Raw genomic sequence first — 15220 nt, 5'->3', positions numbered from 1 at the left:
GCCTAAAAAGTAATAATGTCTCACTGAGCAAAATCTTATTTCAGGAAATAAAATCTAGCCATTTCTTGTTCAGATATATTTGCTAAAAACATGCTAATTTTTCTTGTAACAAGAAAGAAGAAAAAATAAGATCACAACAACTCTTCATTTTAGAACTGATTCTCACAGAGAGATAATACATTCCATTCTTTAAAGTGGGCGGCGCGATGGCACAGCGGTTAGAGCCTCAGCTTCACAGCTCGAAGGTCCTGGGTTTGATTCCCAAAGGGGCCTCTCTGTGTGGAGCATGTTCTCCCTGTGTCTGCCACTAAAAACATGCACAATAGGTGAATCCTCCAGCCAGGTGATTCTGACCATCAGCCTGGCTCAACATCATGGAGGTGGGTCTCCGGGCGCGGGCAATACTTTCCTTAAATATTAGTATTTATTAGGAACATTTTGCTTAAATCAAGCAACATTTAAGTAAAATACCCACAATTTTTCACTAAATAAGAATGTTTTCCTTAAATTATTCCATTATCTGAGGACAGTTCGCTTAATTCCAGCTTTATTTGCTTAAATTTAGTGTTTCTTTCTTGTTTTGTGATGAGAAAAATATTCTAGAAAAAAATGCTGACCCCATTGGCAGAATTTTTTCCTTAAAACAAGACAAACTAAGATTTTTCCCCTGGTTTTTAGTAGGGCACTTTTTGCAGTGTGCATTTCAGGTTCCTCACAGTATAGATATTTCTTTCCTTTTTTTTTATAGTGAAGAATAAAACCAGGCCAATGCAGCTATTATGCAAATGATAGCGCCTCAGATTAGCAAAACGAGTAGCAGCTCATTCCAGCATTGGCAGGGCGCTCGGGCGGCAGACGAACAGGTACAGGCGGTGACGGAGAGACGAGCCAGTCTAAAAACGGCTTTGCGAAGTGTGACAGCGCCGTCTGCGTCGAAAATAAAACCGCCCTCTTCTATGCATGAATTTAGGAACGGGGTGAGTAACCGCAGGCGTCTCACCTCGTGGCTGGGCATCCGGCTTATGAGCGAGGCGGGGGGCGTTCCGGTCAGCCGCATGATCTGCTGGAGCTGGTTTATGTCTGCGGCGCTTCGAGTCAAGGGGCATTGAGGGAACACGGGGTTGGCAGGATGAAAAAAGTAATCGCCAAATATCAGAGTTTTAATAATCAATAGTCAAGGCTGTGGGAACCCAGGCCGGCCGATGTATTGCGCTGATATTTGGATGGGCGGGAAGTGTTTTTAATCTGTAAAGCACTTTGCAATACAACGGTGTATGAAAAGAGCTCTATAATTTAAGTTTTGATTGATTGATTGCAGAGCCGTGGGAAGATATTTTAGTTAGGGGGCGCTGAGGGGCAAAATTTACCCCCAATATACTTTTTCTTTGCATAAATCCTATTTATTAAAATCTTAACTCCGGCCTGAACAGAGAGCATTTTCTCCAGTTCAGCTTTACCCAAATCCTGTAGGCCAGTGTAACGCCTCATTTGAAAGACCGACAAAACTAAATGGATCTTTTTCTTTTTTTTTTATCACTTTTTTTTATCTCATTTTTGTTAAATTATTCGCATTTTTTTGTCAAATTCTTATCACTTTTTCGTCATTTTTTTCGCAATTTTTCGTCAAATTTTTCTCACTTTTTGTAAACTTTTTGTCACTTTTTCGTCAATGTTTTCTCACTTTTTTCACATTTCCATCATTGTTTTCGTCTCAGTTTTGTCGCTATTTTCACACCTTTTTTCCAGAAGCTTTTGGACTTGGGGTGAAGCTGGAGAAAATGTGCTTGGTTCAGGTGGGAGTTAAGGGGTTAATATTGCCTGCAGTTCACAAACTATCCACCAGGGGGTGCTGCAGCGCCCTCAGCACCCTGGGTTCCCACGGCCTTGATTGATTGCTTTTGACAATTTTGGCGATTGGCCAATAAAAAGGCTATATTTTCGTAACTGAAAGTGATAGTGGCTTCCCATTGCATTGGAAAGAGCTCAGTCAGAGCTTTAATAATGAGTCACAAGTTTGTTCATCTATTTCATATACTTTATGTCGCAAACTTTTGCTCATAATGTCAGAACCAAAAGAGACTTGCCGTTTTTTGTTTTGTAATCTGTTGATTTTTGGCAAGCTCCCTCTAAAGTACCGACAGTTCAACACTGACATGTTTCGAAGCAACACCCACAGGATTATAGATGAGACATTTCTAAAATCTGGCCAAAAATATCAGAAGTGCTTATATTTAAAGCAGTACTAAGTAACTCTTCCCCCTAGAGGCCATAAGCGCAACTGCAGGTGTTGTAGCAAGTTACGATTTTTTAACTTATTGTCTTGGAGAGTAAATACTACGCTGACAGGAAAGGCGAAGGGAGAGAGGGTTACCGTGCATCCAATTATACAATGGAAATATTTTTTTTCACTCAAACTTTGCTGTAAATACTGTTTAAAGTGACGCTAGCCCGCAGTTAGCTTTGCCCGTTAGCATGTTAGCTTCTTCTTCGTGATTCCATTAGTGTGTATTGCTTTCTCCGGACCGGTGGCAGTCAAGTTGCAAACATGGTTTTCTGGCCAGAGACACCAGGGGGAGATGAAAGACCCTCCAATCATCCCATAAACACTTGTATTACCCCCACAGTGACTACGACAAGGATTTATTAAGGTAAACACGTTACTTAGTACTGCTTTAAAGGGACACTGCGTAACATTTTGTACTATACTGTTGCCACCAGTGCACAACATACTCTTATTGACCAGCTCGACACAGAAAAATACTGTTACTGCAGGGAATAATCAAAGAATGGATTTGGATGGGGACTTAGCGTATTTTAATCTCAAATTCTACTGACTTTAGTCACATCTCCATAGAGACGAGTTGGAGACGTACCCACTCCCGATAAAGCTACTGTCATGTCTGAGGAGAGCTGAGCCGCTCACAGCAAAAACACATGTTTATGAGGTCTTTCTCCAATGATGAAGTGATCTATCATAAAATAAATGCTAGTATTTCAATTATATTTATAAGTAAAATTCTACGTGGTGTGCCTTTAAATTTATTCTGTTGATTTGAACAGAAAGCCTGGATAAACCAATAGATACAGACGGCATCTCGTCATAGAAGGGGGCGTGGCTTCGCCGAGGGGGAAAATAGAATCTTTAGAGAAAAACAATTTTCCCTCTTTTTAGCCATTTTCTGGTGGAATATCAACTTATTTATCACATAAATAAAGTCAAGTGTAAATCAGGCCCATATGGATATTTTCTCACAGTAGATTGTTCTGTAGAAGTGAAAAAACGGCAGTTGTAGCAAGCGTAAGCTAACCGTTAGCATTAGCCCGATGCTAACATGTAGCATCCTGTTAGCATTCTCTGTTTTTTTTTATGTATTTATGGGCTGTTGAACCACTTTGCTCCTCTCCATGTCTTTATTTCTTTATTTAGTAGAAAACTATATTCATATTTAAGCATTTGTTACAGTAGTTTTTGAATAATTAGACAAAGTTTAGATTTTTTTCAAAATTGTTTTCCCCCTGAACTGTTTTCAAAAATGACCATATATGGGCGACTCCAGAGATGCCGTCTGTATCTATATGGATCAACCTCTCTCTAAAGCCTCTTTATCGCTGGTGTTGGCGACATTACTGTGACAGTGTCGCTCCCTCAGCTCCGCAGCAGCAGGTGTCACGGCAGCAAACATGCATTCATTACATAGGCAGCCTCACCACATGGCAGAGCATCCATTTCAGAGCACACTTATTCAGAAACCCATTCTGAGCCACTGAGTTAGTCGCTATTTGCCTTCAGGTGCTGCACTGTCAAAAGTGGTGGGAGGACACACAAAGAACACCCACAAAATGTTCAACAAAGAAGTGAACGGCTTCGAAAACACCACAGCACATTATGTAACTCCGAAAGCTGAGCACAAGATAATCAAAATAATCAAACAATCGATCCGAACAACTGGAGATTTAAAATCTGGTTTCATAATTGTTGTTTTAGTTGTTTATGTTGTTAATTGATTTTCAACACAATCTTGCTGGTTTTCCTTCTGTGCAACTTAATGCCACATTGCACTGAAATAAAGGCACAAAAGGACAAAAAAAATAACACAATAAGTCCATGTATTAACACACAACATTCATTCGTACAGTGGAAATCAAACATTCAGAAAGTTCCTCTCAAATCTGTTGCATGAATTGTCATTGATTTGAAATTCTTGATCTAAACTAAATGGAAAGACGTTTGAGGATAGTTCATGGGGAGAGTCCCTCTGCAGTGGGACAGGGGGCGCTGTGCTGCCTGTGAGCGCACTAACCTGACACTACCGTAAGCAAAACAGACGCAGTAGCGCGAGTCCGAAGGCTCCAGATCGCGCTGTTCACTGTGGAAAATTCAATAATGTGACCGAAACCACAGCGTGCGATGAACAGCTTTGGGAGTTCACGGAAAAACTGAGTTTCAAAGAGTTTCGTTCTTGATGCACAAAGAGAAACTCCTCACACATATCATGACGAGATGCCCAAAAACATACTTTTCAACTTTTACTTATAATATTTTGACTTTTTTTGTCATTAAATGTAAGTATTTAATAGAAAAATTGAATGTTTCTCTGCAGAGTTCAGTTGATTAGGCACTGATTATAGACTAGGTCGATTGATATGGGTTTTTCTAAGGCCGATGCCGATATGCTCGGACAATTTTTTCATAAACCCTTTTTTATTTAATTACTTTAGGTGATTTAATTATTGTTTCTGTCCCACCTTTGATTAGTTGCCGTTAGCATTAGCATTCTGTTGCTAGCCATGGCATTATGGGTGGTGCAGAGGTTAAAACTAACTCAGCCACTGAATTCTCCAAGTTCCAGTTCTCCAGCACGTCCATATTGACTGAGGTTTAGTGCAACCTATATTTACCAAGGGCTGGGCGATATATCGATATTTAAATGAGATATGGAACCATATCGCAAATATCGGGATATTTCAAATTCAGATAAGCTATGAAATTACCAAAAAGAAACAGGTCAATGTTAAAATTAAGTATTTTCCTCCCCCTACATGTTCCAACAATGTCCTAATGTGTAGAATGAGCTCAGACCTGTTCACCACAACTGCTTCTAAAACCATGAACTGTCACTCTAAAAGGTATTAATTCGGGTCCGAAGTGCCGTCATGCACGAGCTTAATATAGAAGCTGCAGTTACGCCTAAGACCTGAGGTGGCTAACTTGCATCTAGCCCCTTTAATTTGAGCCAGGGGCGGACTGGGACTGAAAAACAGCCCTGGACTCTGACCAGCCTGGCCCAAATTAGCGTAATTGTGCACTTCCACAAATACATATTTTAACCTCTTACCCCCCGCCTTAACATTAACAAGTGCATTTTCCCCAGTTCAGCTTTTTATTATTATTTTTTTGATTGGTATCATCAGCAAAAAGAACTGGAAAGGTGGTCGTAGAAACAGAAGCAAAATCATTAATATAAATAATAAATAATAATGGTCTCAAAATTGAACCTTGTGGTACACCATACTCCACGGAATTCCTTTTAGATTCATGTTTTTTTATACCGGGCTTTACCCAAATCTAAAAGCTTCTCGACTGGAGAGCAACAATGTAACGCCTCATTTGAAAGCTAAGACCTACAAAAGTGATGGAAACCTTTCGTCGTTGTTTTTTTAAACTATTTTTTGTGTTTTTCTCACGTTTTTGTTTTCTTTTCATCCTCTTTTTCTCGCTATTTTGATGCTTTTCTTTTCAGCTTTTAGATTTGGGTAAAGCTCGGTTGAGGCGGGACCGGTGGCCCTAGAGCCAGTGGCCCCTCTGTGCTCTTCCAGAATGGACATAAGGCCAGTCCGCCCCTGAATTGAGCACTTTATTTTGTTATCTCTTTATATATAAATGCTGCCCACAGAAAAAGATCGACATTTAAATGTGCTCCTAACGTAGCTTTTTATACAGTGTTTATGACTTTTAGTCCATACCGCCCAGCACTATATTTACTAGGGTTGTGCCGATGGATGAGCAACATCACGATGGAGCGCCACCATCGTGATGCCACGCCCCCTCCTGTCAAAAACACGCACTGGTCTTCTGTAGGCCTTGCAAACCTACAAACTTTGCAGGGATTGCACTGTAAATTAAATCACTGATGTAACTAATATGCACGCTAGTGTCAGTAGCCTGCCAGAAGCCACGATGTGTTGGCCGTAATTATTAACGTAAAGACGCAGCTGCTCTGTTTATGACGCGCGGGGCTCTCTCTCTCTCTCTCTCTCTCTCTCTCTCTCTGCAGCTCAGAGTTTAACAGCGCGTGGTTTTGTTTTGCTTTGCTGCGTATTGAAACTTAAACCGTTTTAATATGAGATGGCTCTCACATCGGAGCTAGCTGAGCGCGCGGACTATTCTCACGAAGGACCGAGAGAGGAAAGAGAGAGGAGAGAGAAAGGCGGTGCAGGAGTTAAGAGGTTAGAGCACACGGACCGGGCGGCGCGTGGAGCGGCTTCAAACATGTAGCTACGACTCAAACTTCTAAATATTGTCCCGTTCACCCACTGTTTCTTAAACATTACGTTAAAATTGAGCAAATGCAAATAATAAGCTCCGATTTACATTTGTATTAGTGTGATAAGAGCCTTGGAGTTCACGCTCTGAATAAGTCGTTCTCCTCTCAGACTTTGCGCACAAGTTTTAACACATTTCTTTTGCAAAAGTCGTGTCCGTGACTCTGTTCAAATCATGTTTAGTTTAGATCCATTTACCGAGCACATTTTATCCTGTTTGGCTTTACCCAAATCCAAAAGCTTCTTGAAAAAAAAAAAGCAGCAAAACAGCGACGAAATTGAGGATGAAAATGAAATGAAAATGTAACAACAAAAGAGCGACGAAACACAATTACAAAGTGATAAAAAAAAGCAACAAAAAAGAGCAACGAAAAGGTGCCGGCAAAGCAACAATAACACAACAAAATAGCAACAAAAACACGACTAAAAAGTGACGAAACGTGACGAAAACACGACAATAAAGAGACAACGCAACAAAAAAGTTACGATCAGCTTTGTGGGTCTTAGCTTTCAAATCAAGTGGAGGAAACGCGCTCGGTTAAGAAGTTAACAAAGTTGTAGCTAAACAATTTTCACGGCGATGTTTCTCTGTGGCTAAGGAAGTTGTGGATGGACTCGTCTCCATCACTCTCGGTCCCAGAGATATCGGCTTTTATCTGCGCTAGATCGACCGATAGCCGATATTGTAAAATCCCCAAATATCGGCCCGATATATCAACCAATATGTCAGTTGATCTCTAATTGATTATACAGTCATTCTTCTATCAAAATGATCTGTAATACTAGAGCTTGGCAAAGACCAATTTTGGGTCCCGCCCCACCAGTTGAGAACCACTGCAGATGTGGTGTGTTGCCAGCTGTTTTCCCATCACACTTTCGCTCCATTATTCCAACATTGGAAACAGCCGCATTCTCGATAAATGTGCACGTGTGGTTTTGAATCAAAGAGGAGGCAGGAGAAGTGGTGGGTGGAGATGAATCACAGGAGCTGCCTCCTGTTTGCAGCACATACACTGACTCAGCCATTCATGCTCACTTTACTCAGCAAGGCTTTGGAGATGACTTGTGGTGAAAATAGTATGACTTTGCAGTATAAACAATAGAAATCACTGTATGGAGATCGGGACTGTGCTGCCAGGGCTGCTTTGAAATGTTAATGTGTGTTAGTCTGATAAACCAATGGAAATTTTATTATTATTCCGCGCTTGGAACCATTTCTCAATGGACGCTCTTATCAAATGTTCCACCATATATTTTTCATTTTATTCCAGTCTTGTATTTACTATTCCAAAGCAGTGTTAAGTTTGACAACATATTTTAATTTAGTTTTAGTTTTTTGACTAAAATGTAATTTAATTTTAGTTGAGATTTAGTTGAAAAAATCTTTTCAATTTTAGTCTAGTTTTAGTCGACTAAAATTGCATGTCAATTTAGTCGACTAAATTTAAGACGAATTTAGTCGACTTTGCATTTATAATATTCATTAAAATCATATTTAATCAGCTCCTCTGCTTCATGGAGCTGCTCCACATGAACAAAGCTCAGAGCTGATCCTTTGGCAGAGAATTTACATGATCTGAGGCTCTTTCAGACGGTCAATAGAAGTTTGGATGATTTTAGTGTCTCCTTTTTATTTAGTCTTATTTTAGTCGACTAAAATATCTGGACATTTTAGTCATAGTTTTAGTCTCATGAACAACTTTTAATTTAGTTTTAGTCGTCAAAAATATCACTTTGACTAAAATTAAGACTACATATTTTCGTCGACGAAATTAACACTGCTCCAAAGGGTCTATTTTCAGATTGTTCAAAATGTATCCCTGACCTTAAACCTTTTTATTATTACAGATGTTTTCAGTAATCACTCAAACTCATCTATGGCTGGCTCTTTCCATTACATTTTGTCGGAAGAAATATAATAATAATTTAGCCTATTTTTACACATAAAATGCTCCAATTGTATCTACAAAAACTTAAATTATTTTTTTCTAATCGTATTCAACTCCAGGGTTTCGCCTTAAAATGTATAAGAATTTAGTGTTCACATTGAAGTATTCAGACATTAGCGAGTTAAAGGGGCTAGATGCAAGTTGGCCATTTTATACTCACTACTGCTACCTCAGGTCATACGTGTAACTGCACCCTCTATATTAAGCCCGTGCATGACGGCACTTCGGACCCGAAGCAAACACTTTTTTGAGTGACAGTGCAGGATTTCAGAGGCAGTTGTGGTGAACAGGTCTGAACTCATTCTACACATTAGGACATTGTTGGAACATGTAGGGGGAGGAAAATACTGAATTTTAACATGTTTTAAACTCTGTATAGTCCCTTTAAGATGTTTGTTTTGCCCATATTTCCAGCCGTGAAATATAAATGGATAGACCCAGGTTTAAATCTATGGTTTCATTTTGTTGATATATTAGATACAAAAACACACACACACACAAAGAAAACCGAGATTTTAGGGTTGAGATCTTGTAAAGTTTTTGAATAAGCTGTTTATAAGTGAAAAAAGATCTCTATTTCTGGATTAAAAGCTCAATAAATCAGGCTGGGAGTTAGATATTCAAAAAATTCTTCTAAAAAATAACCACATTTTGAAATATTGTTGGAAAGCTTGGAGTCTGTGGGAGAGTGGAACGAAAACCTAATTTCCAGCTTGATCGTTTACTTTTGAAAATTCTGTTCCTGCTCTCCTCATTTTGCAAACGTACAGACTATCACTGTGTAACTAAGATATTAAGAAATCTCAACATTGCCCACCGCATGAAAAAATCTGTTTTCTCCTGCAGCCTTTCGCCTTAAAGCCACAATGCAGAACACTCCAGATTATACGTAGGCTTCATGAAAACGCTGATACAAAATGTGTTTCCATTTGCTCCGCTCGACACTGACATGGAGCCGTTTCTGCAGCGAGTTACACAAATAAAGCCGGTGGAAAATGAAGTGTGTGTTCAAAGCAAACGGTCAAGCGGAGAAAGAGTCGAACCCCAGCGTCTCATGCGAACAGAGAAAGGATACGGTCGGTGCCTGGGAACAGCGTCCGTCCGGTGAGCAGCTCCGCCATGATGCAGCCCACAGACCAGATATCCACTGTTGGAGGAGACAGGAGGGCAAGAAATGAGAGAGAAATATAAAGTTACTTCTGAATGAAATAGGTTTTTGAGAGTCTTCCGTATTTCAGTGCATAGATTTGATAAAGATGAACACATGACTCTATCGGGCCCAACCGATATTGATTTTTGGGGTCCACTCATCTGAATGGGGTTGGCCTGCCTGATATCTTAAGTCATTTAAGTTTATATCTAATAGAGGTCGACCGATGTGGGTTTTCCAAGGCCAATATTTATGTAATATTTTTGGTCAAATTTTTTAATTCACTCTGTGTGTGATGCTTCTAAACGTGTTGAATTGTGACAACAGGGGGCGCTGTGTGAGAGGGGCATGAGGCACATTTATTAAGGACTTTCATGTTTTGTAAAAAAAAAAAATCAGCAGACTCCAAAACTAAAAGGGTAAGTCTCCATCTCTTATGTTTCCGAAATTATAAGCAAAAGTCTAAAACGTAAAACAGGGCTCAAGACTAACTTTTATTTTAGTAGCGCTGGTGCTACCAACTTTTTCATTTGGTCGCACATACTCGAGACACAATATCAAAATTCACCATTTTAATAAATTAAAACGAGGACAATTATAAACATGTTCGAAATAACTTATAATTAATCCTAGCAATGATTAAAATAGTGTTAAAACTTTTTAAAATTGAGTTTTTCATATTAATAATAGTGATTTTATATAGATTTATTATATATTTTTTTGCATTGTTCTGCTTTAATTTTGTGTTTTCAATCCATTATTATTCATCTTCCTTGACAATTGCTTGTCTCTTTCTTTCCAAATGTGCAATATCACTTGCAGGATATTCACTTATAAAATTATGTATTACTGCCAATACCCTGCCCTACTCTCTATAGAACAAATCTTACTCATGCTGTATCTTGGCCTAGTACTAACTTTGGCTGAAATGTTTATTGTAAAAGCTAGTCAGAACAAAAGCAATCATTAAAGGAACAGGCCACCGTTTTTCCATACTGAGATATGTTCTTACCTGAGCTTAGACGAGTTGATGTGTACCTGTCTGGTCTTTGTGCGTGCACTCAGTCACGCAAAACAACCAAAGATGTTGTTTGCATATTCCTATAGCTCAGGGATGAAGTTGGAAGCTACCACGCTCTTCCACGGGCACGCACAAAAAACAGACAGGTACGTATCAACTCATCTAAACTCAGGTAAGAACATATCACAGTATGGTAGAACTGTGTGCCCTCAGTCACGCAAAAAGACCAAAGATGTTGCTAGCGTTTGGTCTCTCCCAGTATATTCCTATGGCTCCAAACGGGGTAAAGTTAGAAGCAACCACACTCTTCCACAGGCACACACAGACCAGACAGGTACGCATCAACTCGTCTAAGCTCAGGTAAGAGTGGAAAAACGGTGGCCTGTTCCTTTAACATTCTTTTCAGAGCTCACGAGACTAAAACAAAAACATTAGCGTTAGCGTTCCATTAATGCAGCTGTTGGAGAAAAAAAAGTCTTGCAATTACATTTACAATTTACGTGACTGAAATCGGAGCAGCTAAACTCATACAAGAATCACCTGCATTTCAGAACAGGCAGCGCTCGAAACTACAGGGTCAAGCGCTTTTATAACACAATCAGACGGCCTCAATAAATCAGATGGTCTTTGCGTTTTGCTAATTGCGACCATTAAAAGCGCAATTTCGATTTTGCCTGCGTTTAATTGCGCAGCTCTAACTACCTTTGTGTCCAAATTGAAAAAAGCAAGCGTTTTGGTTTATGCGTCTGACCTGCAGATTACAGAATGGAAAAGTTGCCCTACTTCTACTTCAAAAAACGACTGCCATTATTCCCCGTTGTGCGTCACACCCATTATAACGAGTACACGGCGGTCTCTGCAACAGATAAACGGCCTTTTTTTGAGCTTATGTAAAAAAAAAAAAGAAAAGAAAATTGGGTGTTGACTGGAGGTTTGTTGCCGCACCCGTCATGTTGTAGTGCATCCAGTTGAGCATGATTTCGGGAGCGCGGTACCACCGGGTGGCCACGTATCCCGTCATCTCGTCGTCCGTGTGCCGCGCCAGGCCGAAATCCAAGATCTGCCCAAGGGAAAACAAGAAATCACTGAGGGGAGGAACGTCGCGGGGCAAATGTTTTTCAATTTGTAGATTTTGGACCACTTTCTCTCAACGTATATTTTTTGATTATTTATAAAAGCTCTTGTGTTAACTATGTTTAGCAAAAAATGTGTCTAATGTCTAATTTGGATCAATCCACTTACAAAGATTTTGACACGATTTTGCCTGGAAAAATATCGAATCTAAAATCTAATTTAATCTGCAGCAAATGTTAAAGAGGGGGTATTCTGCTTTTTTCAATCACATAGCAAATTCGATTACGATTTCGATAACAATAAACGATTACAAAATTAAATTATAAAAATCAATTATATATATATATATTTTTAATTATTATTTTTTTTTTTTTCAATTCTTCCAAAAAAAAAATTGGCCATTTTTTTTGCAAAGCAGACTTGCGTTATTTCACGGCGCTGGGATTATTTTCCCTTCTCTTTTCACGTGCCACGGCTCATGCTTTTGTCTGACATATAAACAAACGGCGCTGTGTGATGATGTCATCAGGCCGCACTGCTCAGTTTGCTTGCGCAGGTGTGAGGGCTGGCCAGCAGGGGGCAGGTGTGAAACAGGGACCTCTCTTTAATCGAGGCAAACTTGAAATCATTTGTACTTTTATGACTGTCCAGAAATCATAAAATATCATCATAGTGTTTTGATTAATAAATATATAAAATAAAGATAGACTTTTTTTTTTTTAAAGACAACATTAATCGTTTGAATAATCGTGATTTCAATTATGACAAAAATAATCGTGATTATTATTTTTTCAATAATCGAGCCGCCCTACTTTTGGACCATATCGACTGTAACAAGAAGCTGGAAGAGTTATGAACTTCACACTGGACTTACCTTTAGCTCACAGTCCTCATTTACGGCTAAATTACTGGGCTTCAGATCCTGAAAATGAAAGAACGAGTCAATGCATTTCACATTATCAAGAACCGACAGGAGATTGGATGTTTTGAATTATTTTTGTTTTGGCTGTGACACAGGGCCAGGACAGACGGCAGCGACCTTGACCATACTCTATATCGAAACAATGAAGCTTTAAAGGAATAGGCCACCGTTTTTACATACTGAGATATGTTCTTACCTTAGCTTTGACGAGTTCTTTAGGACCTGTCTGATCTTCACCCGTGCCTTCAGTCACGTAAACACAGCGCAGACGGCGTTAGCATTTAGCCTCTCCCTCTCTCCTCTATAGCTCCAAAACTGGTCAAGATAGAAGCTACCAAGCTCTTCCACGTTTTCCCTATTTAAATATGGTTACGTGAAGTGTTCCACTACAAAGTATAATTACACAAAATTAAACAATGTGGATTTTCTAAGCGGAGAAAAGGGGGGACTATATTGTAAGGCGTAATAATACCAGGAGTAATTTGGCATCCGCGCAGTAATCTTCACTTTACTGCGCAGTTATCTTCACTTTACTGTGTGGATGCCAAACTACTCCTGGTATTATTACGCCTTACAATATAGTTCCCCCTTTTATCCGCTTAGAAAATCCACATTGTTTAATTTTGTGTAATTAGCTTCTATCTTGACCTGTTTTGGAGCTATAGAGGAGAGAGGGAGAGGCTAAATGCTAACGCCGCTGTGTTTACGTGATTGAAGGCACGGGTGAAGACCAGACAGGTCCTAAAGAACTCGTCAAAGCTAAGGTAAGAACATATCTCAGTATGTAAAAACGGTGCCCTATTCCTTTAATACAAGGAATGAGCGCTTTAAATATCTTTGGCGACGCCCTTCATCTAAAACGAGCAATGCCGCAAACCAAGAATGAAAGTAAAATGAATGTATTTCTATTAAAGTGCACATTTAATGCGCAGTTGAAGGTAATTCAGCTTTGGTATTATATGTTTTTTGTTTTTTTTGTCTAGAAATCGCAGAAAGGAGAGATTGGACTGAACTGGCCTGGAGCTCCCTCTCAAGGCAGTAAAAAGTAAAAAAAAAAGTGTGAAAAACTTTCATTTTCAGCTAACGGCATGCGAGCAAATCAATAACGCTGCGATGAATGCATTCTGGGCTCTAAAAATGTAGATCGTTTTGTGTTCTATACAATCCAGGAAGTGCAGATCAGGGCGCTTCAGCAGTAGAAGAAGAAACAACCAAAGTGGAGAGGATGAGTCGAGTCGAGTGTCTGTGTCTCATCGCTAAGACTAAAACCACACCAAAAAAAGACGAGCACAGGGATAAAACGGTCTTCAAAGCTGAAAATAGCGGGACCTTTGCCCCGCTTTGAGAACCACTGCTCAATCCAGGCCTGCTACAGATGCAGAACAACATCGTAATGCAGTCACTTACCCTGTGGATGATGTCTGCTGAGTGGATGTACTGAAGAGAGAGAGAGAGAGAGAAAACATTGAGTTGATACAGAGCAAATATAATGGGCTAATGCTGCTCCTGTTAGACTGCGGTCGGACAAATCAATAGAAGCCTTTTAGTGTTTGTGAACAACGTGGCTCCTTCACCCGAAACGCAAGATTTCCCTACTCTGGAAGATAATGCGTCTTCAAGAGTTTTCGGCTCAGGGCACAGACTGTTTTTGGCCAAATGATGGATTCATAAACATCAAACTACCAGAAACCCTAAATGGAAAGTAAAGTCATAACATGCAGCCACTGGGTCACTAAAAGGTCAAAGACAGACTAATATAAAAGTTAGTTTTTGGCAGAAAAAGTTCCATTAGCATTAAATTACTGCTTTAAAGCTTTTATGCAGTTGTAAACACAACAGTCTCCTCCAGTGAAGTATTTACAAGTGTAAAGTTTCAAACATGTTGTCAATGGTTTCCAGCCTTTTTGTCCTTGTCCTTGTTTGCGTCCCCCTTGAGTCCTTCATTTCTACTAAAAGAACCACTAAACTATAAGCGAAAATGAAAATGATAGTGTTAAAAAATAAATCAAACACAATGAAATTCAAACCTTTGACTGCAAATAATCATTAAAAAGAAGTTTTAAATATCAAAATAATGTGAGCCTCGATTTTTAAGGCCAAATGTAAAAAGTATAAAAAAGAACAAATAAAAATGGGCTGTATGCAGAGAAGTCACGTGACTGTGTCTTAGCAGTGTCTTTTACGAATAAATAAATATTTCAAGATCCTGTGGCAGACTCTGAGTTACCGATGGACAACCACTGGCAACGTGTTAAAACTTCATCACAGGAGGAAGTGTTCGTTAAGGTTGGACTTTCTAGCTCAGAGCTCATGGTTAATATTGAATAAAAAAAGCTAAACTAATATAATAAAAGAATAAAAGAATAATACATTTTACGGCAAGGGCAAGACTCAGACTTTCACATCCCAGTAGTAACTCTGTGTCTATATTGTATTTATGTAACTGTGCTGAATCCCTCGCAGGAATAAAACTGAAGGTGCAACTCATTCCCTCATCCGTCCATTTTTTCTATTCGGAGGATCTGGCAAAGACTTGAGAATATGTAATCACGTTAATGTTC

At 39.3% G+C, this 15220-nt stretch overlaps 1 protein-coding gene across 1 annotated transcript in view; it reads right to left on the bottom strand.

The window, feature by feature from the left end:
* Positions 1 to 15220, bottom strand: part of mapk14b (mitogen-activated protein kinase 14b) — a 33375-nt gene that overhangs the window by 2187 nt on the left and 15968 nt on the right. The window contains exons 5-9 of the mRNA XM_079582221.1: positions 14067 to 14096; positions 12612 to 12659; positions 11609 to 11723; positions 9568 to 9639; positions 1001 to 1080 (exon numbers count right to left, since the gene is read on the bottom strand). Coding sequence (XP_079438347.1) covers positions 1001 to 1080; positions 9568 to 9639; positions 11609 to 11723; positions 12612 to 12659; positions 14067 to 14096 — 345 coding nt within the window. The remainder of the gene's footprint in view (positions 1 to 1000; positions 1081 to 9567; positions 9640 to 11608; positions 11724 to 12611; positions 12660 to 14066; positions 14097 to 15220) is intronic.

Source organism: Gobius niger, assembly GCF_951799975.1.
Source record: "Gobius niger genome assembly, chromosome: 24".
Classification (NCBI taxonomy): domain Eukaryota; kingdom Metazoa; phylum Chordata; class Actinopteri; order Gobiiformes; family Gobiidae; genus Gobius; species Gobius niger.
This window is presented reverse-complemented; position numbering and strand designations above follow the sequence as displayed.